The 23898-nt window shown below is 47.5% G+C and overlaps 1 protein-coding gene, 1 long non-coding RNA gene and 1 pseudogene across 5 annotated transcripts in view; 2 read left to right on the top strand and 1 right to left on the bottom strand.

Annotated features, from left to right (window-relative positions):
* Kcnab1 (potassium voltage-gated channel subfamily A regulatory beta subunit 1) overlaps positions 1 to 23898 on the bottom strand; it is a 313546-nt gene that overhangs the window by 4317 nt on the left and 285331 nt on the right. For all 4 annotated transcript variants that reach the window (XM_048793903.1, XM_015486934.2, XM_048793902.1 and 1 more), the window contains 5 exons: positions 19830 to 19915; positions 19141 to 19261; positions 17234 to 17328; positions 8923 to 9043; positions 4978 to 5066 (listed from right to left, as the gene is read on the bottom strand). In XM_048793903.1, the coding sequence (XP_048649860.1) occupies positions 4978 to 5066; positions 8923 to 9043; positions 17234 to 17328; positions 19141 to 19261; positions 19830 to 19915 (512 nt within the window). The remainder of the gene's footprint in view (positions 1 to 4977; positions 5067 to 8922; positions 9044 to 17233; positions 17329 to 19140; positions 19262 to 19829; positions 19916 to 23898) is intronic.
* On the top strand, positions 2185 to 3247 carry LOC107143299 (annotated as a pseudogene).
* On the top strand, positions 13455 to 23189 carry LOC107143300. Its single transcript, XR_007344055.1, has 2 exons — positions 13455 to 13623; positions 21187 to 23189. It is a non-coding gene; the product is annotated as an uncharacterized LOC107143300 (long non-coding RNA).

Here is a 23898-nt window from a genome sequence, read left to right as displayed (position 1 = left end):
CTGCTTCCGCATGGTGGCCATGTGGTGCTCACGTTCAGATGGAAGCACATCCCTTTTAGAACACTCCAAAGGCCCTCTACCTAGGATAGACTCTGACCCCGGGGTCCCACAGGAGCTGGACCACCTGCCTCTCCTCTTCAGTGGTCCCCCGTCCTCTTTGGGGTTACTGAGTTAGCCACACCAGCCTGAGGCCAGCCGCTGCTGGGGGAGCCACTTCCCTCCAGTGCAGGCCTTTGCACTGCTCTGCCCAGGCCTGGAGGACACTCCTGGGCTCTCACGTGCTTTCACAAATGTGTGATAAAGGTGAACATATCCCAGAGGGGCCTTCTGCAAGGACATTATTTAAAGTAGGTCCACCATTTCTCCATTAGGCCATTGCAACATCCTATTTATTTACTTACTATCTTTTTCACAATTGAAGCAATTTTGTATGAGTATTTTTCTGTCTCCTGTTGGAACATGAGCCCCTTGGAGAGTGGGTAACATGTTTTCTGTGTCCTTTGGTATTGTCCATGCCTGGCACATAGTAGGCCCTCAGAGACATTCTGTGTGAAGGGATAGATGCCTTAACTCTCGGGCTCCCGCTTGCTGGGCAGAGCCGGTGCTCCATAATTATGAATGGAATTGAAATCATGGAGTTGAATTTTTGTTCTTTTGTGTACAAATCATTCCCCATCCCCCCATCGTTGTGTGGCTTTAGCTCTGCCCAGTGTGTGGCTGAAAATGAGAGAAGGTGGGTGGCTAAAAAGAAGGAGCTTATTGGGGGCCAGTGTTGTGGCTCAGTGGTAGAACACTTGCCTAGCTTGCGTGAGGCACTGGGTTCGATCCCCAGCACCACATAAAAAAAAAATAAATAAAATAAAGGCATTATGTGCACCTACAACTTAAACAAACAAACAAACAAAAGAACTTAAAAAAAATGTGGAGATTCATTAAAAAAAAAAAAAAGAGGGAGCATATCCTGCAGGGACCCCACAGAATCCAGGAGGAAGTGTGGGGTTGGGCTCTCAGAAGGATTCTTTTTTTTTTTTTAATATTGTTTTAGTTGTAGATGAACACAATATCTTTATCTATTTAGTTTTATGTGGTGCTGAGGATTGAACCCAGTGCCTCACATGTGTGAAGCAGGCGCTCTACCACTGAGCTACAGCCCCAGCCCTCAGAAGGAATCTTGGAAGCAGAGATGGAGGTGATTACCTTGCTATATGAGACGGGCAGGCAGCCTATAGCATTGATCCCCTGGCATATTGTGGCCTGCTTTTTTTTGGTACCAGGGATTGACCCCCAGGGGCACTTAACCGCTAAGTCACGCCCCCAGCCCTTTATATACTTTTACATAGGGACAGGGTCTCACTAAGTTGCTTAGGGCCTTGCTAAGTTGCTGAGGCTGGCTTTGAACCTGCAACTCTCCTGCCTCAGCCTCCTGAGCTGCTGGGATCACAGGCATGCACCACAGTGCCCGGCTTTGGGCTATTTTATAAAGGGTTTCTAAGCACTGATCGTTTGTCCCTAGCTCCACCTGTTTCTCTCTAGGAGAGGTAACAGGGCTGTATGCTTGTTCAGGAGCAGTGGGGTGGGATGAAGCCGGGAGACTGAGCAAGAGGGAGACAGAAGCCTGGCCCTGGCCTGCTATCAGGTAGTGGTCATGGCAGGGGTAGAGGCGGCTCATTCCTAGGGCCTTCAGCAGTCGGGCAGGACAAGACTGAGAGCTGGCCTGTGGGGAAGGGAGTGGTCATAGCTGACCAACCCCACTTTATCACTAGATAGGAGGCCTGGAACATCTGCGTCCCACCGCCCTCTCCTGCGCCTCTACAGGCTGGTGCAATGCCTGGACTGCAGGGCACCCTTTGGCTCGTTGGGGACAGCCCTAGGGAGGGAGATGGTCCTTCTGAATTTGCTTCTAGGGAGATGTGATCCTGGAAGTCCAAACTAGAATTTTGAGCCAATTTCTCTTAGAATATGGAAGTATTCATTCACTTGACAGGTATTTCTTCACCGATAGCCAAGGGACGTGCGGTGTGCAGGAGACCAGCCAGTCGGTCAGTGGAGAAGTGGGAAAGATGCGAGCCTCGCGGTTACACGCTCCTTCCTGCTCCCCCACATGGGCCTGGTCCCCTCACCTGCTTCAGAAGATGGAGAGTGAAAGCACTTAGTGTGACGTAGGGTCAAGCCTAACACCCCCGTCAAGAACTGAAAAGGGCTTACCAGGAAATTGGCCTCGAAGTACCACCTGGTAAGAATCCAAATGAAGGAGAGAAGCTTAGACAGATTTATGGAGACTGTGAAGTACTCTCTGGTGCACAGAAAAGGGAATTAAATAAGGAGGCCCGGCAATGTAAGAAGGTAAGGCGGTGGTGGTTTTGGCTCTCCCATGGACACCTTTGACAGGTTTTTGGGGGAGGAGGAGGAGGAGTGCAGGAAGGAGAGGCCAAAACATCACGCACAAGCGCTCAGTAGCGTTAGATTCATGTAATGCTGCAACAAGGAAAGTGGCTCTTCCAGAGATCGCGGTTTGTGACAAATATGAAGGCCAAGGGGGTAAGAAAGAAGCAGCTGATTGCTGTCCCAACGTCCCAGGTACTGCAGTGCAAGTAGGAACTGTGAGATATAGGACTGGAAGATCAGCAGAGTCAGGCAGTGCATGGGGTGCCAGGGCCAGGGGAACGGGTCAGTCCCAAAGACAGATGTAAAAGCTGCAACAGAAGGAAGCTTCTAGAAGTTCCTATTGACAGAGGCATGAAAGATGGACAGAAGAGAACATTCCATAGAGAAGGGACCAAGAGCCAGGATGGAGCAGGGAGATGGTCTCCTTGTGGTAGACCAGAAGGACCTGCTGTTTTCACTCCATGAGGAGGAGACCTTTTTGCATGTCAGACACACAACTGGTTGAAGCATCCTGTGGCTTCCAAAAGCCAATATCCAAACTCCAGTCCTCACCCCTCATCCAGGTCAGATGGTGGAGCATGGGGATATAAAGTGTGCTAGATGAGGGTAGGCCAGGGTGTCAGGGTGTTTGGAAAGGGTCGCCTCATCATCCAGTGTAAAGCAACCTTTCCTGAAAATGGCTTTATCTCTCCTGAAAATCTCTCTGCTGGAAAAACTACCTGAGAGAAAGGAGGAGACTCATGAAATGGATCAGAAAGGGCTGGTCGACTTTGATTCCAATCAGAAAAGACGATGCCGTTGTACTGGAGCACAGGGGACGATGCACTCATCCCAGAGAGGGTGTTCAGCTCGAACCTCTTGATGGTGCCAGTAGTGCAGTAGCGCATGTGAGTGAAGGGCTCTGGTCCTAAGATGTGCTGCTTGCTATTGCTGTTTGGTTTGGTTTTGATACCAGGGATTGAACTCAGGGGCACTCGACCACTGAGCCACATCCCCAGCTCTATTTTGAATTTTATTTAGAGACAGGGTCTCACTGAGTTGCTTAGTGCCTTGCTAAGTTGCTGAGGCTGGCTTTGAACTTGTGATCCTCCTGTCTCAGCCTCCAGAGCTGCTGGGATTACAGGTGTGCTCCACTGTGCCCGGCTTGCTATTGTTTTCTTTTAATTGTTTTTGTTTTGTTTAATATTCTATAGTAGTGACTTAAAAGTGAAACGAAGAATAAATGCAAATACAAAAGCTCTGACTTCACCCTGTATGTACAATGACTTCATTGTGCAAGAAGTGGTTTAATACCTGTAAAAACTACTTAAAAAAAAAAACAAAAACCACAATTGTCGTAGCATCTGCTAGGCATAACTTGTAATTGATTTCAGCTGTGTATGTGGACAGATTCAGACTGAAATGCCAGCTATGTCTTGATTTCAGAGTACGACCCTTCATTGTGAAGCTATGAAATTAAACTGGTATTTAATTGGCAGTCAGAAAAAGCTTATTTTGTAGAGGAGTGTTGCTCTGTCTAGTTATTTGAATTAAGCAGGACTCATGTGATGTCTCAGCAATGTGTTGCCTCAGCTGTTACTTGAAGGTAGCATAATGTATGATTTAGCTTGTGGTTTTGGTGAAGAAAGGATACCTTTCTGAAGAAGGGTTTGTGATGATATGCTGCTTCTTAAGACTCACACTTGTAGAATTGCATTCCCTTCTGTTGTGCCATTTTTTAAAAAAATGTATATAGACACACACATATATATAGAAAACTATGGTGACTAGTCCTGGTTACATTATTTTCTCTTCTCTTTGGACCATGGTAAGCCCTCGTAGTGAATTCCAGAACTGGGTCACAGACATAAAAGAGAAGAGACCTGTACATGGAGAGGTAGTCTGCATGTCGCATATAGGAAGGTGTTCCTTAGGTATGTCACAGGCTTACTTTAACCCATACAGTTACCTTGGGCTCCAAGGTAACTGTATGTGGTGTTGGTGGTCTGGCACATGTATGGAACGGCTTTAATTGCATGTTGAAAAGCCATCAATCATTCTTAAATCTGGATATCAGAATTTAAGCAATTCTTAAAACATATGAATGTCTCCTTAATATGTTGATTACAAACCAAAAAAGAAAACAAACAAACAAAAAACACAACAACCACCTGGAAAGGAAGACACAAGTCTGTGTCCCCAGGGGCCTAGAAGCAGTTACAGCAATTCCATTGTCCTGAATGTAGGATGAGGAGGAAGAAATGCAGGGAGCTTGGAGATCTGAAAGGCGGGCTTGGCACACAGGTGGTTGGCAATAAATATTTGTGGAAGGAACAAGTGAATAAGTGGTGTTTGCCGTGTCCCATGCCTGTCACATTTCAAGCTGGTCATTAGGCAGGCTTCATGTTAGGGCCTGAGGTCAGTTGCCAGGTGCACCAGGGAGCACATCCCTCAGAGATAGGCCCTGATGAGAAGCGAGCTCTGGGAATTTTGCCTGCTGATCAGCAGAGGACCACTCTGGGTCTGTGAACCCAGGACTTGTTTGTTGCTTCTTATGCCTTTGTGCCCACCCCCAGGACAGGTGGGAGAGACAGGACCCGAGGAAGGACTTGCCTGAATGGCACCGAGGTTTTCGATGAGCTGCTCGGGAGTGGATGATCCCAGAAGCACGGAGCTCACACCCTCGTTCCTCAGGCACCACGCTGGGAAGAGATGAAGAGGATGTGGGTCAGGGTGTCACAGAGCTCACGATCACTGATGAGCCTGCGAACACCAACTATAGCCAAGCTGGTGGCAGCTAAAACTAACTTTTCCTGTGGAGGATACACAGTGCTCTGGGGCTAAACACCGAACAGCACCCCTGCTGCAGAGAAGGTGGATGGAATCTGTGCACCTGCCTGTGGGTCTAGGGCTCTTTTGCCTTCCACCTGTGGCTTGGCCCAAGTACAAGGGTGTCTGTCCAGCTGCCCACCCTTGAAGCACGTTCTTCTCCTGCCTTAACATCTGGCGCGTGCTCTTGCTTTCCTCCTCTGTTGCCTGTGGTCCTCCTAGACCCCGGGGTCTGGTCCCTTCATTTCCACTTACCTGCCAACCTTCTCTGACACTCCTGTGTTGATTATCAAATTACCCTTAAAGCCCCACTTTTAATTTTTCTCTTTCTGCTCTGGGGACTATTATGGTTTTCTTAAAGTTTTTTTTTTTTTTTTTTTTGAGGAAGAATTTACAAGCCCCAAAAGTTATGTATTTAAAGTGAACATCAAATGCTTTTTAGTCCATTGCCTGCAATGTGGGGCCTATGCTCTCTGCCTCCCTGCCTGGACACCCTTTGAGATTCCCCAGGGGGACTGCCTTCCTCCCCAAGTCCTACCTGAATTGCAAGTGGGGTTGGGTGCCCTGCTCTTCACTTCCCTGGCTGCCTGTTCCCTTCCCAGTACTTTGACACTGTATTAAAACCATCTGTTCTTTTCTTGACTTGCCCACCAGGCTTACTTGAAGGTAGCATAATGTATGATTTAGCTTGTGGTTTTGGCTGTGAGATGGGCTAATTGGCAGTTGGATGCCCAGCATCCTGCTCAGCACCTGGCACATAGTAGCACTTATTAAGTGTTTGTTGAATAAACAGGCACGGATCATTGGTGCACACCCTGGCACTTCTTCTGCCCCATTTGCTCCAGGCCCTGCTGTCTGCCGACTGATAAGAGTCACTATACCCGGGCCTTTTATGGCAATCACTGTCCTTTCCAGGCGGTCAAGAGAGTGCTCTGTGAAGGTAGCAATCCAAGTGATCTGCCCTGCCCCCCTTTTTTGGCTTCATTATTTCCTGTTTGCACTTATAACTCTCCTTGGCCCTAGTGGTGCTCTGAGTCTTTTGGGGCCCTGGGCAAATCACTGCTCAGAGCTACCTGATGTCAACAGCAGCTGGTTCCCCTGCAGGCTGCAGGGCAGCCAACTCACCCGGCAGGGCTGGCTAGCCCCGTGGCGCCACCTGCAGGTGATTCTGGGGACTAGCATCCTGCACCACAGTTAACAGCAGGCACATTCAGGGTGCTTGCTTACTGCACCCAGCATGGGTGTTGGCCTGGGTGCAGGTGTGACCTGGGGATCTACTAGTTTACTTCTTGCCGGAAGAGCTCCCCTCCCACACCGTCCTTGCAGATCAAAGATTTTATGGCTGGATATCACGTCCCTTTTGGTTCTGAAAGTTCTGTGGTTAAAACCAAAACTACTTGTTTATAAAGAAAGAAGAAAAAAATGACAGGCAAGAAAGACATCTGGGGGCATAGAGGGGGGAAAGGGGAAAAAGCATGTTTTAATTTAAGTCAGACTTGTGCAGAGGATCTTTCCTGTATGTCTAACAACCAGTGAAAGTCTGAATTTTGTGAAGATTTCCTCCAGGAAGACGGTGTTTTTCCATCTCTTTCAGAACTAAAATTAAAGCAGTTGGTCTTTGGTGTTCTTGCGAAATTGGTTCCGGGCACTCCCCTTCAGGACACAAAAATCCCAGGACATTCAAGTCCTTTGCACAAAATGGCAAGCATCTGCACGCACGTCCCAGGTGCTTTAGGTCACCTCTAGCTGACTCTTGTACCTAACACCATGCGCGTGGGTGGTCAATGGGTGCAGAGACAACTGCTTAGTTCATATTGCCATCAAGAACACACTGATTGCAAAATGCATTTCTCTCTGCATTTACTCTGGCCACACGCCAGGCTAGGAGCGGGGAGAACATCAAGTCCAGGGTGTCTAGTACATCTTCCTCACCACTTACTGAGCAGCTGCCTACTCCTTGCTTTACATATACAATTTCCTGCAACTCAGCAAGTTTGTAAGAACTGTATTGAAACCATTTTATCAGGTTGAGTAACTTGACTTGGTCAAGTGACTGGTATGTTTTACTTTGCTTGTTAAAGCTGTAGAGATGTAGCTAATCACATTAAATATATTCTTTATATTTACTTATTTTTTATGGTGCTGGGGATCGAACCCAGGGCTTTGTGCATGCGAGGAAGGCACTCTACCAACTGAGCTATATCCCCAGCCCCTATTCTTTGATTTTTAAAACTATTTTTTTGTTGTTATTTTTAATATAGTAATGGGGATTGAACCCAGGGCCTCCTGCATGCTAGGCAAGTGCTGTATCACTGGGCTATCTCCCCGGCTCTTCTATGATTTTTTTTTTTTAAAGATGGGATTAAGCAAGTCATATTTAAGCATATGATATTTCCTCTCTCTAAAATCACCTCCCATTTCTGTTTTTCTGTTGCTGTTAACTGCAACTAACATTTCTCTGACTTCTAACCTCAGAAGGGTCAAGGCACTAGCAAATGTTCTATTGGATTATTTTACTTGTGTAGACCTTATCACGGGCTTTGGGTCATTGTACCTATTTGCCCCAATTCCTGCCATTCCTTCATCCATAGGATATTTTTTTGGGGAGTGGCACGCATTTTTTTCCCTTTCTCAGTTACCATGTGAATTCTATCAAGTCCTCGGTCTATGTCTGTGAGCTAGGGCTACCGGAGTGCACCTCGCAGGATTGTTTTAATGACTGAGGAGATGAGACAGTGCATACTAAGTGCTTGTTGTGCTGCCTGGCAAATACCTGCAGCCAGAACTGAGAGCCAACGCGCCTTTCTGCCCAAAGTGTACCCATTAACCACGTGGGACTGTTGAGTGCTTGAGATGCGTGGAGCCTGAACTGGAATGTGCTGGAGGTGTAAAATATCTCAGTCATTTAAAGAAATGTATTACAAGCTGAAATAACATGTACTGTATATTGTAGTAAATAAAATCCATTATTAAAATAGATTTCACCTGTTTCCTTTTTTATTTTTATTTTATTTTTTTGATACCAGGGATTGCTGTACCACTGAGCCACATCCCAACCTTTTTATATTTTTAATTTTGAGACAAGGTCTCACTAAGCAGCTTAGGGCCTTGCTAAGTTGCTGAGGCTGGCCTTAAACTTGCCATCCTCCTGCCTTAGCCTCCCGTGCTTCTGGGATTACAGGTGTGCACCACCATGCCCAGCTCTGTTTTATTTTTTAACTATGGGTCACTAGCAACTTGGAAATTGAGTATGTGGTTTGTATTATCTTGCTTTTGGACAGTGCCATCCCATGTGGCTTTCAGTTGTGACCAGTGACCCTGAACTTTGATGCACTCCATGTACAAAGCCACCTCTCTGGATTAGGGAGCCCTGGGCCTCTGTAGCAGTTTCTCACACCAACCCTGGCTCTGCCTCAGCAGGGGAGGAAACCCGACCAGTGGGAAGTGGGTGTCACTGCACAGTTCACCTCTGACTCTGGTGAGGACGCCTGTGTTCCCACTGATCTCCTCTCATCTGAACTGCGTTCTAAGGGGCGGGGGAAAGAGGCGAGAAAGTGTTTTTGCATATAGAAAGTTCTGGGGAACCTGGAGGACTCACTTTATGTTGTATTTAGCAGGAATGTAACGCCTCTGAATCTGCCCCTATAGGAGACAATTCTGCGAAAAAGGGCTGTGGGTCAGCAGTAGAAAACAGGGAGACCCCCCAGACACCCCCAGCAATCTCCTCACCGACTGCAAGCTGAGGCAGTGTGCACCCCAGGCGCTCGGCGATGGGAGAGAGGTCCTTCAGCTTGTTCTGCTGCTTCCTGCCTTCCTCACTGACGATCCTTTCCTTCAGCCACTGGTAGCACTGCGGAGAAGGACAGCGGGAAACATTTCAATGATGGTGTCTGGTGGGGGCATGACCTCGAGGGTCATAATTCAACCAACTACAAGACCCTCAGTGAATCCCGGGTCGTCTTGACCCCTGTGCTTTGCAGTGAGAAGATGCTTATGTTTCTATGCAAAGAGATGTTCCCATGACCTTGATCCTGTTCCCTGGTTCAGAAGATCAACTTCCACTCATGTTCACCATGCAAGTTGATCAGAGGGCACAAAGCTCTAAAAATACGGACACTGAGATGTAGGCAGGTGGACCCTTGTCTGCCCAGGAAAAGAAAGGCTTAGTAAGATAGCCCAGTTTTAGAATGTCGCAAAAAAAAAATGGAATTGACATTTTACCCAGGTCTATGCTGTTTCCCTGATGGAGAAGGCGGGGTGCCAAGTTTTCTGTTTAAACAAACAAACCACCTTATATTCTCATCTCCTCTCCTGCCTGGGGTCCACTCCTAACCTCCACCTCCTTGTTTAAGGAGACTGACTGGTGGCTTCCTGGGCTCCTAGAAGCAGATGTAGTATACCCAACAGACGTCAAGCACATTTAAAAATTCTGAACTGGGTAAAGACTTCCCCAAATGTGTGTTGCCTATTGTGTGAACTACGAAAACGTAAAGAGTAAAGGCATTTGACATTTCAAACCGGTGGGAAGAGCCTGACCCTGATCTGTAGACTGTGTAGGGAGCCTCATAAAAAGTCTTTGAGAGCTTCTCAATGCCCTACTTTCTAGAAGGCTCTGTTCTCACTATGAAGGAGGGAATAATAGTTCCTTCCACACAAAGCTAGCTCTAAGCAGCAACACCCAAAGCAAAAGAACATTAGGAAGAATGTTGGCCTGTTTTTGTGAACATAAGAGAAAGCCGTCACGCCGCGGCAGTGTGGTCCTTCTTTCTCTGTGGCATGTCTGTGACATCACTCCCAGCACAGACTGTCACTTCTGCAGAGGCAGCAGAGAGCCGTGGTGGTGGTGGGCCACAGCACCCCGTCCCCCCAGAGGGCTGCTGCCTTTTGCTTTAAGTATTCTTTTCATTATTCTAAGAGTATTTCTGAAGCAAAGGGAAACCGCCTTGTTTTGTTGTGATTTTTGGAATAATTTTGCAGATGCAGAAAGAAGGGCAAGCCGCCCCAGTGCTGTTGCCTCCTGGATCTCAAAGGCTTATGGTCTGGCTCCTCGCTTGAGAATTTGCTTGGGGAAACGGCCAATAGTTTTCCTGGCTTCTTTCAGAGGAAGGTGGCCTGGAGCTTCTCTCCAGCCATGACAGCGGGTGCCAGTGGTGGGTGGACAGCTGTGGACAATGAGCCCGCGATCGACCGCTGGCCCTCCTGGATCAGGGCACTGCCACATCAGAGAGCCCTGGATGACTCACTGCCCATGGGAAGGACATCAGTGCTCACTGAGGCCTCAGAATGCCTTCCTGGGACCAGCGGCTCGCAATGTCGTCCAAATAGAAAACAAAACAAAAAAAAAATATTTGCAAATTCTACTAGATAGGGCAGAGTGGTATGAGGGGAAGGGAGGGGACAGGGGGTCATTAATGATGGTGGAATGTGATGGTCATTATTATCCAAAGTACAGGTATGAAGACATGAATTGGTGTGAATATACTTTATATATATCAGAAATATGAAAAATAGTGCCCTATTTATATACATCAGAGATATGAAAAATTATGATCTATATGTGCAATAAGAATTATAATGCATTCCACTGTCATAAATAAAAACATTAATTAAAAATGTTAAAAATATTTAAAATTCAGTGTTTACTTTATAAATATGAAAAGTTTCTCCTTGATGTTATTCATGTCAATGAAAAAAAGTCTATCAGGTTTTTCAAAACATGTCCTTCTTCAAAACATGTCTATCATGTTTTTCAAAACATGTCCTTCTGTTTTTTTCAATCAAAAAAAGATTTGCAAATTAATAGACAATGCTTTTGAACAATAGCTTTTTATTATAACTAGAAGGAACTAGTTCCTGAGGTTTCTGAATATGCTGTGCACATAAAAAATTGGTTGATTTATTCATCAATCTTATCAAACTCCTTTTTTTGTGTGTGATGCCAGGGGTCGAACCCAGGTCCTCACACATGCCAGGCAATCACTCTACCACTCAGCCACATCCCCAATGCCTGAACTCCATTATTTTTATTTATTTATTTATTTTTGGTATCCGGGCTTGAACCCAGGGGCACTTAACCACTGAGCCTCATCCCCAGCCCTTGTTTATATTTTATTTAGAGACAGGTTATCTGCTGAGTTGCTTAGGGCCTTGCTAAGTTGCTGAGGCTGGCTTTGAACTTGAGATCCTCTTGCCTCAGCCTCCCAAGCTCCTGGGATAATAGGCATGTGCCACTGTGCCCTGCCTGAACTCCATTTTTGAAATTCTATATATAATGGAGTCTTTTTCTTAGGATTGGGTTCCAAGTATGTGTGTGTGAATGCACAGATATGTATTGTATATGTTATGCACACACACCATACTGAGAGACAGACTTCTGAAAGTAACAAACATCAAGCTTATTTATTGAATACCTCTCTTTCACCCTCAGTCCCGTGAATCTCACTCAGGGGAATCTATAAGGCAGTTAGGATTTTAAAATAGTAGGTGCACAGTGTTTATACTGTTTTCTTCACATCAAAACAAGCAAAAGTATTTTGGAAATAAACAGCTTTTAGCCAGGCATGGTGATAGCCTGTAATCCCAGTGACTCAGGAGGCTGAGGCAGGAGAATTTCAAGTTTGGGGCCAGCCTTGGCAACTTAGTGAGGTCCTAAGCAACATAACAAGACCCTGTCTCAAATAAAAAAGGCTGGAGATGTGGCTTAGTGGTTAAGCACCCCAGGGTTCCATCCCTGGTACAAAACAAAAACAAAACATCAGCTTTAACTGCTCTAAGTAAGAAAATGTTGGCAGAAGGAGATGAGGCTTAATTGAAATGTTGACTAAACATGGGAGTGGACCGCTCTTCTGAGGGAAGGCTGGTGGGGCTGTGGCTATGAGGAGAGTCAGCCCAGCTTGCTGTTGTGGGCATTAACCTGGGGATTGAGATGAAGTCTCCTCCAGCCCTGTTTGGACACTTGTCCCCTTGCAGGCTGGCCTTCCTAAACTGAAGGAGCGAAGGCGAGGAGGGATTCTTCATCTGCGGCTTCAGTCCTGACCTCAAGCTGCCCAGAGCAGGGGCTGGGCCAGTGTGGCAGTGAAACCAGAGAGGCCAGACTACATAGGGTGAGCTGCCCCGGTCAGCCTTGCAGACGGAGCCAGATGCTGCTCCCCAGGGCGGGCGACTTTGCCACAGTCCTGGGGACTCCTCCATGCTTGTGTTCATAGCTCCTTCCTGAGTCTGACTCTCTGGCAAGTTCCTGAGCTGAGGCTTGCGGTCAAGACTGCCCCTCCACCCCTGCATCTTCAGCACGCAGACAGGGGTGGGCCAGGTCGATGCTCAATAAATATTTATCAAAGAACCAATGAGACAAGCCTTCTCCACACACTAGCTAATGGGCTAGTACAGGTCACATGGCTCTGAACTTCCCAAAGCTGTGTCTTTGCCCTCCTCAGCACTAGGGTCATAACCCCTGTGTGCCTCTTTCATAGGTAACGCTGCTGTGATGCTCTCCCCAAGACCCCTCATGGCCCTGATTCATCCTGATGAGGGCTTGGCAGGAGATGCAGAGCCGTGTCCAGACCTTTTCTGGATGATTCGGTATCCAAGATGATCAGCCAGTTCTAAGCATCCAAATCTTTGACCCAAAGCAACAGAGTCTTTGCTGTTGAGGTTGAGATCTTCAGGTAGAACATCAGAGTTAAAAACTCCTTCTGAGTGTGCAACACACTAGGTCTCCCCATGTGACCACCTGTCCCAAGGACCTTTCACCCCACCTCTATGCACCTGGGTTGCTGTTCCCTGTTTTCCTTTGTCAGATGGGTGCATATTTTCAATTTCTTTCTTTATTTTCCTAAAAAGCATTTGGCTAGCATCAGGGAAGAGCTGCCCATAAATTTCATTACACTGTTCATTTCTATTTAAAATTTCTACCTTGACTACACATCTGGTCTCTGAATCCTACTTTGTGGACCTTCTATTTTGATTCACTGCATTTGTCTGACATTTAATGAGCTCCTGGCTCTGTGATGTGCCAGGTTCTGTATGAGTTCTTCAGTTTCCTTCTGGAAGTATCCGCAGATCATCATCCCGTAACAGGAGAAGTGTTTTGTGGTTAGCCCCTCCCCAATTGATGATTCCATTACAGGCCATGTTGAAACTGTCACCTTCCAGAAAGTACCCCAGCAAAATGTGTATGACCTGAGCTGATCACAGCCCTTTGCCCTCCTGGTGCCTGTTGTTGGCCTCACAGGTTGGCATGTGACCTAACCCTGGCTAGTCTTGTCTGGTGTGCAGTTGGTAAAGACCTCTTATCTCTTGGGCATGTGACCAAATCTGCAGCCATCAGTTCTCATGCTCCAGGCTTCACGGACAAGATCTATATGTAGTAGAAGAAGATGATCCTGTGTTCAGAGACACAGCGGAGCTGGAAAGTCATGTTCAAGTCCACAGGTAGAGTCTCCACGGGGCCAGCCCTGCTCAGGCCTTCCCAAGGCGTCTCCCTGAACAAACAGAGCTCCCTGTGGATTTGGCTTGTTTGCCTTGAGTTCTGTCACTGGCAGCTGGAGATGCTAGGCAGTGTGTATGGTGACAAGGGCAAGGCCCTGGTGACGGCTGGTAGCTATGGTTTTAGGGAAGAGGAGGGTTTCAGAGGAGGATGGAGAGAAGGCAGAAAGTGCAGAGAGTACAGCGTGTTTGGATGGAAACCTGGTAAGAGGTGAAGAGAATCCACCCAAACTGGGCAGGGAGAGTCAGATGTGGGCTGCGGGACCCGAGCCCTGTTGGACGGGCGAGGCAGGAAAGGACGCATCTGAGATAACGCCCTGGCTCCTGACTGGCTCTGTGGTGAGGACAGAGTTCATTAGGCATGACTGTGCCCATGCAACTTCCACGTGGAACTGTCTAATGGACCAAAGCAGTAGTGTGTGCCACTCAGCCGGGCAGCCAGAGCTGTCCATGTGGTTCAGAGGTCACTGCAGGGTGAAGGGCCAGAGAGGCTGCCCAGAAACCCCTAAAAGCCCTGTGGGTACTCCTTGTGTGGAGTTGATTTGTCCTTCAGCTTTAGTTAAGTGCTTATGACAGGCACAAAGCATTACCATCTTATTTCATGGGTGTGACGAGAGCCAACGTGAGATTCAAACCACTTACCTGTTCTGTTTTAGGGGACGTGAGAGTTGCCAACTTATTTTATCTGTGTGCCCAGTTTCCTCTCTTCGTTTTCCTACTGTGAGCATCCCAATTCATTCCTAAGGCTACCCTGATGTTTGCTTCTTCGTTACTAATTTTTATTTTTTGCTTTGGTAGCTCTACTCGAGTGGCTTTCCAAAGTGGTTGTTAATTCAGAGCCTTGAGGCCTTAGGGACTGGCTGCCTTTCACTCTCTGAGAGCTGTGAATGTTTACTGTCCAGGGCATCCCAGTGGATACCAAGTGGACTATAAAAGCCAACAATGGAAATCTTTCCCAAGTTACTTTTAGGCTTTGCCACCTTCAAACATTTTGTATGTCCATTTTTTTTTTTGTTTGTTTGGTTTTGTTTTCCGTTTCCTTTTGTGGATGTATGGAAGCTTTTCCAACCGTTTGCAAGTTTTTTCCCAAGCAGTGATAGAAGCTAGGTGATCACACTCCTAATACAGCATAGCTACTTCTTTCTATAGAAATCTGGATCAGAGACCTGGGTTCCCGCATCAGCTTCATGGGTATGGTTTATGTCTTGGGTGGATACTGATGTCTCTGTGCTCTCATTTCTGCATCTGGAAAAGGTCTACCCTCATATACCATGAACCTGAGAGCAAGTGCCCAGCACACACAGAAGTGCTTTGAACTTTTCAGAAAGCCTGAGAAAGAAAACCTGCTCGGTCCCCAGCTTTTGAGGGTTCGACTAAGGATTTCTCACCTCCGTGATGGTGGGCTCATACAACTTTCTGTTCTTCAGTAAATTAGAGATCCCACGCTTTATTATAAAAGAGCCTTTGTGTTAGATGATTTTGTCACCTTGAAGGTAGGCTGGGCTGAGCTGTGCTGCTTGGTAGCTTAGGTGTATCCAATGCAGTTTTTTTGCCCTGGGACATTTTCTTTTCTTTTCTTTTTTTTTTTTTTTATTTCTGTCTTGTTGTTTAATGAGCTCTTTTTTTTAAAATTTTTTATTGTTGGTTGTTCAAAACATTACGTAGTTCTTGATATATCATATTTCACACTTTGATTCAAGTGGGTTATGAGCTCCCATTTTTACCCCATATACAGATTGCAGAATCACATCAGTTACACATCCATTGATTTACATATTGCCATACTAGTGTCTGTTGTGTTCTGCTGCCTTTCCTATCCTCTACTATCCCCCCTCCCCTCCCCTCCCCTCTTCTCTCTCTGCCCCCTCTACTGTCATTCATTTGTCCCCCTTGTATTATTTTTCCCTTTCCCCTCACTTCCTCTTGTATGTACTTTTGTATAACCCTGAGGGTCTCCTTCCATTTCCATGCAATTTCCCTTCTCTCTCCCTTTCCCTCCCACCTCTCATCCCTGTTTAATGTTAATCTTCTTCTCATGCTCTTCGTCCCTACTCTGTTCTTAGTTACTCTCCTTATATCAAAGAAGACATTTGGCATTTGTTTTTTAGGGATTGGCTAGCTTCACTTAGCATAATCTGCTCTAATGCCATCCATTTCCCTGTAAATTCTATGATTTTGTCATTTTTTAATGCAGAGTAATACTCCATTGTGTATAAATGCCACATTTTTTTTATCCATTCGTCTATTGAAGGGCATCTAGGTTGGTTCCACAGTCTTGCTATTGTGAATTGTGCTGCTATGAACATCGATGTAGCAGTGTCCCTGTAGCATGCTCTTTTTAGGTCTTTAGGGAATAGACCGAGAAGGGGAATAGCTGGGTCAAATGGTGGCTCCATTCCTGGGACATTTTCAATGAGCAAGTTTATCAAGTCTGTGAGTCAATTTACAGCAATTTGGCTTAGCTACAACTGACTCAAAGCCACCTGTGACCGCTTTCTGTGCCGTTGGTAAAGACCTCTGTGAATGGAAACACAGCCTGTGCCTGGCACATAGTAGGTGCTCTGTGAAATCGCACTTCTGGATGCTCCCTTCCTTCTTCCCCAAGGTGCTGTTGGCTTCTCTCAGTTCAGAACGTCGCTCGCTTTTCAGAAGCAGACTTTGTTCTCTGACAGTTCTGTTGTGCTAGTACAGACTGGAACCAGGGCCACGTCAGCATGTTAGGAGGTATTTATACTGTGCCACTTTAGAGGACAAACAAACTAAAGCTCAGCTGTCACAGGCAGAAAGGAAAGTGAAAGACGCAGAGCCTGCAGCAGCCCTCCCGGGTGGGGGTGGGGGTGGGGTTGGGAAGACCGCAGTGCTGTGGCTCTGCTGCTCCAGGTGCATGTGGGCCAGGTCGGGCGGCCGATTGCCTTGTTGCAGGACATGAGTGAGTGGAGGCAATCTTGTTCCCTGATCTTGAACACCATTATGCCTCAGCGCAGAGGTTAAGCCACAAGTCTCAGTGGCCAGATTGCATCTGCACAGGTGCCAGTCATAGAGCCCGGAGACAGGGGCTTAGCCATAGTGGATCCCCTGAGGCCCTCGCTCCTTACCCTGGCCCCCAACGCACAGAAACCTGAACCAACCTCAAACCACACTCAGCTACAACTCTGCCTCTCGTGGCTTAAGCCTCCATGGCTTAAATTTTGTTTTGTCAAGAAAAGGAGAATTAGATCCTCTTACATGGAAAGAGGATTTAAAATTTTGTCAGTTTTCAAATAAGGAATGAAAAGCCTTCTTTAGCATAAGAAACAGTAGGGCTTTGAGCCCTACAAGTCCAACCAGGTCGCTGGATGCTGCTCTCTCCCTGGGTCCCCAGAGGACAGCTTTCTGTGCAGGCAGATTCTGAAGGGCTGACTGGAGCCTGGCAGCAGCAGAGGCCTCTGGAGGAGCTGCCAGAGGCCAGGACGGCCAAGGCCAGGGTGTCCCTGAGCTGGGAGGCCCTCCCTGCCGTGGGCCGTTCTCGTCACCCCTTTCCCTACCCCCAGATCCTTGCATGAGGTGAGAGAAATACCTTCAGAGAAGCCCTGGAACTTTCAGGCACGCCGTTTCCATATTTCCCTGAGATGATTCCACAGGCAAGTGGGGACCATGTCATGGCGCCAACCCCTGTGGAGGGAGCACATGGAAAGTTGCTCACGCAAACTGGGGTTAAGGGAGGAGGTGGTGGGTTTGGGGGAAAACTGGCTGAATGCATCAGTTAATGCTGGCATACATCTTTCCATCACAATTTAGGGATTAACAAATTGTTTCATGCTTTTATAAACCAACCAAATGTGCACTGTCAGTTCTTGGGAATGAGCCACCTAAGCAGGCCTAAAAATGTGGCTTTGCCATGGTCTTTTTTTTTTTTTTTTGGTGGTGCTGGGGATTGAACCCCGGGACTTGTGCATGTGAAGCAAGCACTCTACCAACTGAGCTATATCCCCAGCCCTTTGCCGTGTTTTATTGATGTCAAAAATTCATGGATAGAGGGGTGGGCACTTCTACTTGCACTAACTTCGGTGCTTCCCTGGGCTATTCTGTGCCACTGTGTGGGAACACAGCGCCTAATGAGCAGAGAACACTCAGTAGGTGACAGCAGGTGACAGCAATAACAACAGTTATTACTGCTGTTGAACTTTTATCCTTTTATTTTTAATACCCAGAATTTTCCTGCCATTTCTGAGGAAGAAAGTGAACTCTGGAAACTGTTTTGGTCTAGAAACCTGAAAATGTGACTTGTTTGTGTTTCTTCTAACGTCCACATTTCTTTTTATTGGACACATATTTTTCCCTCGCTCTGAAATTATTTCCACACAAACATGTAGTGCCTGGCTTATTAATTATCGTCAAATTCCCTTCATCTAACTCAGTGCCAGGCATAAGAGATTTTTCTGAAATCACTTGTTTTTTTTCAGTTGTCCACTCTGAGATGCATGCCTGGGCTGGAGCAAGCCCTGTGAAGGATGAGTTTATCTGTTAGTTCTTCCTCTCATTGTGGATGCATTTGTGTGTGTGTGTGTGTGTGTGTGTGTGTGTGTGTGTGTGTGTGTGGTACTGGTGCTGAGGATTGAACCCAGGGCCTTGTGCATGCAAGGTAAGCACTCTACCAACTGAGCTATATCCCCAGCCCCTGGATGCAGTTTTTTGAACACCTATGGAGTTCAGTTTGTATGCCAGCCACAATTTATGACTCCACATTGTGAGACCAACCTTACACGTGACTGGGTCACACTCCCCAGCTGGGTGCTGAGGTGCTCAGTTGCAGAAATGTGGCAGAGCTTTCCCCACCCTTCTTGGGTGTGAGGGTCAGTGTCTCGTGCATGGGTGTGTCTTGCTACAGCCCCATGGGTGAAGCTATGCTCACCTGTTCCTTTGTAATATAACCCCTTGCCCTGTTTAGGATAGAATCTTCCATGGAAGTGCCTTGTGTGTGTCCCCTTCTCTTACTGTGCCCTTGGGTGTGGCCTACCCAGATGTCAGTCAACCTGCTGACATCATGAAGATAGACTCAGCCCCCTGAAACCTGATCCCTTGCCTTACTTTGAATAGCTTCTCCTCAGTAAAAGGGGTCAGCGTGCTCTCTCTCTTTCTGCAGACCCTTAAGGTCAGAGGAGCCGTCACAGCGACCCCAAAGAAAAAGGTATTTGTGTCTCTTGTGTGGTTATTTTTTGCAGCCCAGTTAGCCCAGTTTTATTGGAGTGACCCCTGAGCCTTTTAGTCACGAGAACAGAAACCTGGCACCACATGGCTTTCATCAGGGATCCCCTGTGGACTAGAAACAGTCACATTTGATTCTATCACAGTCTCTGGGATGAGCAGTTCTTTCCATCCGTATGTTAATTAGGGACACTCAGGAAATCATTTGACCGGGACTTTTCAGAATCCCTGATTCCCCGATTGTTAAACACACTCAGTAGTTGCAATTTTGAAGATTACCTATTTTATGGTAGAGCTCTGGCAGTTGGACCTCCACCTTCTCTCTCTGGAAAAGATGGTACTCAGCTTGTTCACACACGGGCGGGATCATATTGAATTGCCTGGCTACAGAATAGGCTTCCTAGGGAGAAAGGAGACGCAGCCGGTGACGTTTCCCTCATGGAGGTCAAAACAAGGAAGGAGTAGGGTGGCAAATTATAGGTGAGGTTCTGATCATCAGTTCATTAAGAGCAAGGCTGAAAGTGGGGAATCGTTATCCTCTGGGAAGGTTTGGACCAAGTAAGGTCCAGGGAAAATCAGTCCAACTGTGAATTATGGACTATTATAAAGAAAAGATAATTTGACTATTTGCAGGTTCCTAAAGAAATAAAAATTAGATTAACATAAAACTGTAATCTGTAATTAGTGTGTTATAAACAGGATTGTCATTAATATAGTCTTTTTAAATAAGAAAACTAGAATACTCTGTTCTTATATCATTAGCTGTTACTTTGCCCTCTTGTCACGAAAGAGCATGCTACAACATGATTCCGTTAGAGCCCCCTAGCCATCTCGTTAATGATGGAATCGATCCTACAATTTCACTGCCATAGTGACTGTGAGAAGTTTGCAATAGACCCCACCTCCAGGCATGGCATCTGGAGAACAGTGAGGTGCTCCGTGGCATTGAAAAGCGGAAATTAACCTACCATGATCTCCATGGCGCTCCACCTGGAGGTGCCCCAGTACATCGCCATGCCTTGGTTTATCACATGCGTCATGGCTCGGACGATTTCTAAGGAAGGCCAAACAGCATCCTGTGAGTTTCTCTACTTCTCAAAGTTACGTTTCCCCTATCTCCAAAGCTTGGAAGTTTACTTGTTTGATCAATACAATTACTCTGGCATTGGTGCCAACATAATAATCTATGCAACATACAACCTTGGTGGTCTAGAGGGTGACAGTATTTTGGGGAAAACTGACATTTCATTTTTGGTTTGCAACAACAACACTAAGTGGTATTAAAAGCTCCTCTTTTACTGGTGTTGCTTGCTGCTTCTTGATCTGATAGAAGAACTCTCGATGAATCTGTACCTAAATCTGAGTACCCTGCTCTGGTGTGTGGGAAGCCAGGGAGAGCCCTTGTTTTGACTTTGCAGGCGGCGGGTCCTTGAGGACAGCAGACCTGCCTTGTGTGTTGGATTTGCAGCGCTGGGCCCCACACCGAGTAGCTGTTTAATAGAGATGACTCAATAACAATGTGTTTAGCAGAAAGATAAACATATTAAATGCTGAACGGACAGCTGAAACCTCAGGGACTCCAAGCTCACAGGGCCTCGCCCTGTTCCTGACCACTTTAAGCACACTGTGCTAAGAAACCCATGTCACTGACGTCCCCAGGGCCTCTTTGCTCATCAGCTGTTTCAACTTGATGTCACATTTTCTAGCCAAGAAAACGCATCCCGTCCCCAGAGCACTTGGGGCTGAGCTGATCCTCTGGGCACCAGCCAGCCTTGATGCAGCACCAGGGAGCACCAAGAGACTCAGGTTCAACGGAGCGGGAAGCACACAGGGCTGGATTTGGTCCACAGCCAGGTCAGCCAAGCTCCCAGGGCACCGGGACATGTGACATTTTCAGTTGGTCACAGGCCTTGGACTTCTTTGGGTCCCAGGAATACCCACAGGTTAAAGTGTCCTTCAGAAGAACTGAACCCCTGTCTCAAAGCCATTATTCTTATTTTTATTTCTCAGGAGCAAACCCTACTTGAACTGATAGGGGACAGGATTAGGAAGGAGAAGGCCAGGGTCGGGGTCTTCGCTTCTTGGTTGTTGGCTTCTGTCAGCTATTTTAAGTTCCCCTTGTTTCTCTGCTTGGAAGGTGGGAATGCTTTCATTCGCTGTTGTCTGTCCAACAGAACTTGAACTAGAAGCTAAACATTTTTCTTTCTTGGAGAAAGTCTCCCAAATATCAGATTTTACATAGCAACCAAACTATGAAGTTTATTTTCCCTTATTTAACAAATATGAAAAAAAAAGTTAAAAGAAACTGTTTTTCTTCTTTTTTAGTATACAAGTGAACACCGATCAACTTCTCTGGAGGCTGAAAACCCTGATTTGAACCTCTGCCCAGATTAGACCTCTCCACCGCTGCGCCAGCGCCCCTTCCTCCTTCAGAGCTGGGAGTTCCTCCAATCAACAGGATTTATGAGGAGCCTGCTGTTCTGGGTGCTGGTGACGCTGTGGTTAGCCAAAAGTGTTGGAAAAACTCCAGAGAAGTTCACAGACAGTAAACTGAACCAAGACTCTTCTGTCTGTCTCTGCAATCAAGGAAACTGAGCCCAGAACACTGTCAGGTGTCCTGGTCATATGGGGGTCACCAAAGGCCTGGACCAGGGCTGGGAGGGTGGAGTGCAGCTGAGACTCTCGTTCAGCACACACATGTGAGAACTGAGTCTGCAGGACACCAGGCCAGTCGATACGAGGTTGTCAGACAGACTCAGAGGCCCTGGACACAGCCAGCTTAGAGCTGAGCGGGGAAGACAGAGAAGTAGACAAGCAATTAGAAAATGCAAAGTACTGTGAAGAGGGCTGAGATGGGGAATGAAGGGGAGACCTGTTTAATAGGGGCAAGTGTGACCTCACTGAGGAGTTGGGGGGCATAAACAGGAGCCAGTCATGGAGAGCATGGAAGAGCATTTTAGGAAGATGGAAGAGCATGTGGAAGGACAGAGTGAATGCCATCAGTTGGAAGGAATTCACTGGAAAGAAGCCACATGGCGGGAGCCCAGTAAGGAAGGACAGGCAGATGAGACAAAGTCTGAGAAGGCAAACTATGTTATTTGTATGTTACTCAAAGTTTAATGGCATTGTTGATTATTTTTTTAGGCAAAGGAATGGCACATCTTGTCACCCTAGTTCCCGTTTCAGAACACCACCTCTGCCTGTGCTGAGAACCTGCGTGAAGGGGAGGCCTGGAGGAGGCCTGGGAATCTTGGGAGGGCCTGCAGCGTTCCAGCAGGAGAGGAGGGTGGCTTGGAGTGGGACCTTGGCAGGAGAGACAGAACCTGAGTGTGGGAACAAGAGGAATCAAGGCCGTCTCCCAGGCCATTTGCAGAGATGAGGGAGGAACTGGTTTGGGGAGGGAATCAAGGATTCTTTAGACACAAGAAAAACAGAGATGCTCATGAGATGCTAAGAGGAGATGAGGCACTTGGACTCAGGAGACAGCGAACTGTGCCGGATGGACGTGGGGCCTGTCACTTCCTGTCTGCTGATGAAGTCATGGCCGTGGATGTGCCTGCTCCAGGAGATCTGCAGGGAGAAGAGGAGGCTCTCTGAGCAGTCTCTGACAGAGGACCCTGCAAGGCCTGCTGGGCTGTCAGGAGTGGGAGCAGGGACATTGGATAACCAAGAACAGACGGAGCGCGGCCCAGCATGAACGTCGTGAACACCCAAATCAGAAGGGCACAGGCCAGCACCCACTGGCTCTGGCCTCCACGGGGAGGGGACCACAAACCCCGAGAAGAGCCTTCTGGGGGTGTGGTGGGGCCGGGGTTGGAGGGACGGCAGAAGGTGGCCGGGAGGTTTGTAAGTGAGAAGAACAGGGGGATAGGCACAGTGGACCAGAGGGTGTAACAGTGAGGATGGCCCAGGTGAGAGCTCCCTGTGGCCCTTAGCGTGAAGGGGACCCAGAAGAAGGCCACTGATGGGGTGAGGTGGAAGAGGTTGAGCCGGGCAGGAGGGACGCTCTGTGAAGAAGGGGCTAGCAGGTCTGTCGGGCTCTTCTGGCAGACTCGAGATATTGTGGTGATGTCCGTGCTCCATGCATGTGACCTACGAGGGTGTGAGGAGTGAGCACAGGTGGGGAGCTCCGTGGGACACCCCGGCCAGTGCTCCTTCCTCACTCACTGCCTGTTGGCCTCTGGGTCTGAAGAAGGGGCTTGGTGGGATGGGAACGGGACTCCTCCAGTTCTCGTCCTCCTGGCACAGGGAGCAGGGGAGACCGGGAGAACCGAGAGGCTGCAGCTGGAGAGTCGCCCTGCCCGAAATAAAGATTTAATTTCAATTCATGTTAAATGAGCTCATTATTTTTTTAATGTCAGAGAAAAATGCCCCAAGTTGTTTAGCTGGTCAAAAGGAAACTGTGGGCAAGGTGAGCTCTTACAAGTCCTACCATGAAGGGACACTAGGGGGCAGAATTGTTGAAAGAAAAAAAAAATCAGCCTGGTCCCCAGAGTGACACTGTTTCTTGTGTATTGTGGAAATGCACTTTGAAAGTGTCCTAGGCAGAGTGTCAATGCTGAGTGGGAAAAGGACTTCAGTCCATTGTATTCCCAGGCCTCTGTGAAAAGATACAGTAAGTGGTGGTTAAATCTGTTACGTAGGACCTGACTGGAGCCTGCCCAGATTCCCCATCAATCCAGAAGGCTTAGGGGTGTTCAGCCTTCCTGCACCCTACCAACACCTGCATGGGTGGGGCTGGGCTTTAAAGCCACCCACATATGGTTCCACTGAAGTTCTGTTCTGTGGGGGTCCTGGTATGAGGCCCCAGCCTCGATGTTTTGGAAACAGCCTGGGGTTTAGAATTGCTGTGCTTGTTATTCGGTGGCCTTCGTGGGTGGCCCCTGGGCCACAGGCGTCAGCAGCAATGGAATTGTCCCATATGCAAGTCCAGACCTAGAAGACCATGAGTTCTGGGGGTAGCACCCTGCAGCCCCCTTTAACCAGCCCTGCAAGCAAATCTGCTATACTGTAGAGCTTGAGAGCCACTCCCTACTC

The sequence above is a fragment of the Marmota marmota genome, unplaced genomic scaffold, assembly GCF_001458135.2.
Source record: "Marmota marmota marmota unplaced genomic scaffold, marMar, whole genome shotgun sequence".
Lineage (NCBI taxonomy): Eukaryota > Metazoa > Chordata > Mammalia > Rodentia > Sciuridae > Marmota > Marmota marmota.
Note: the sequence above shows the minus strand (reverse complement) of the source record. Positions and strands in the feature narration are given on the sequence as shown.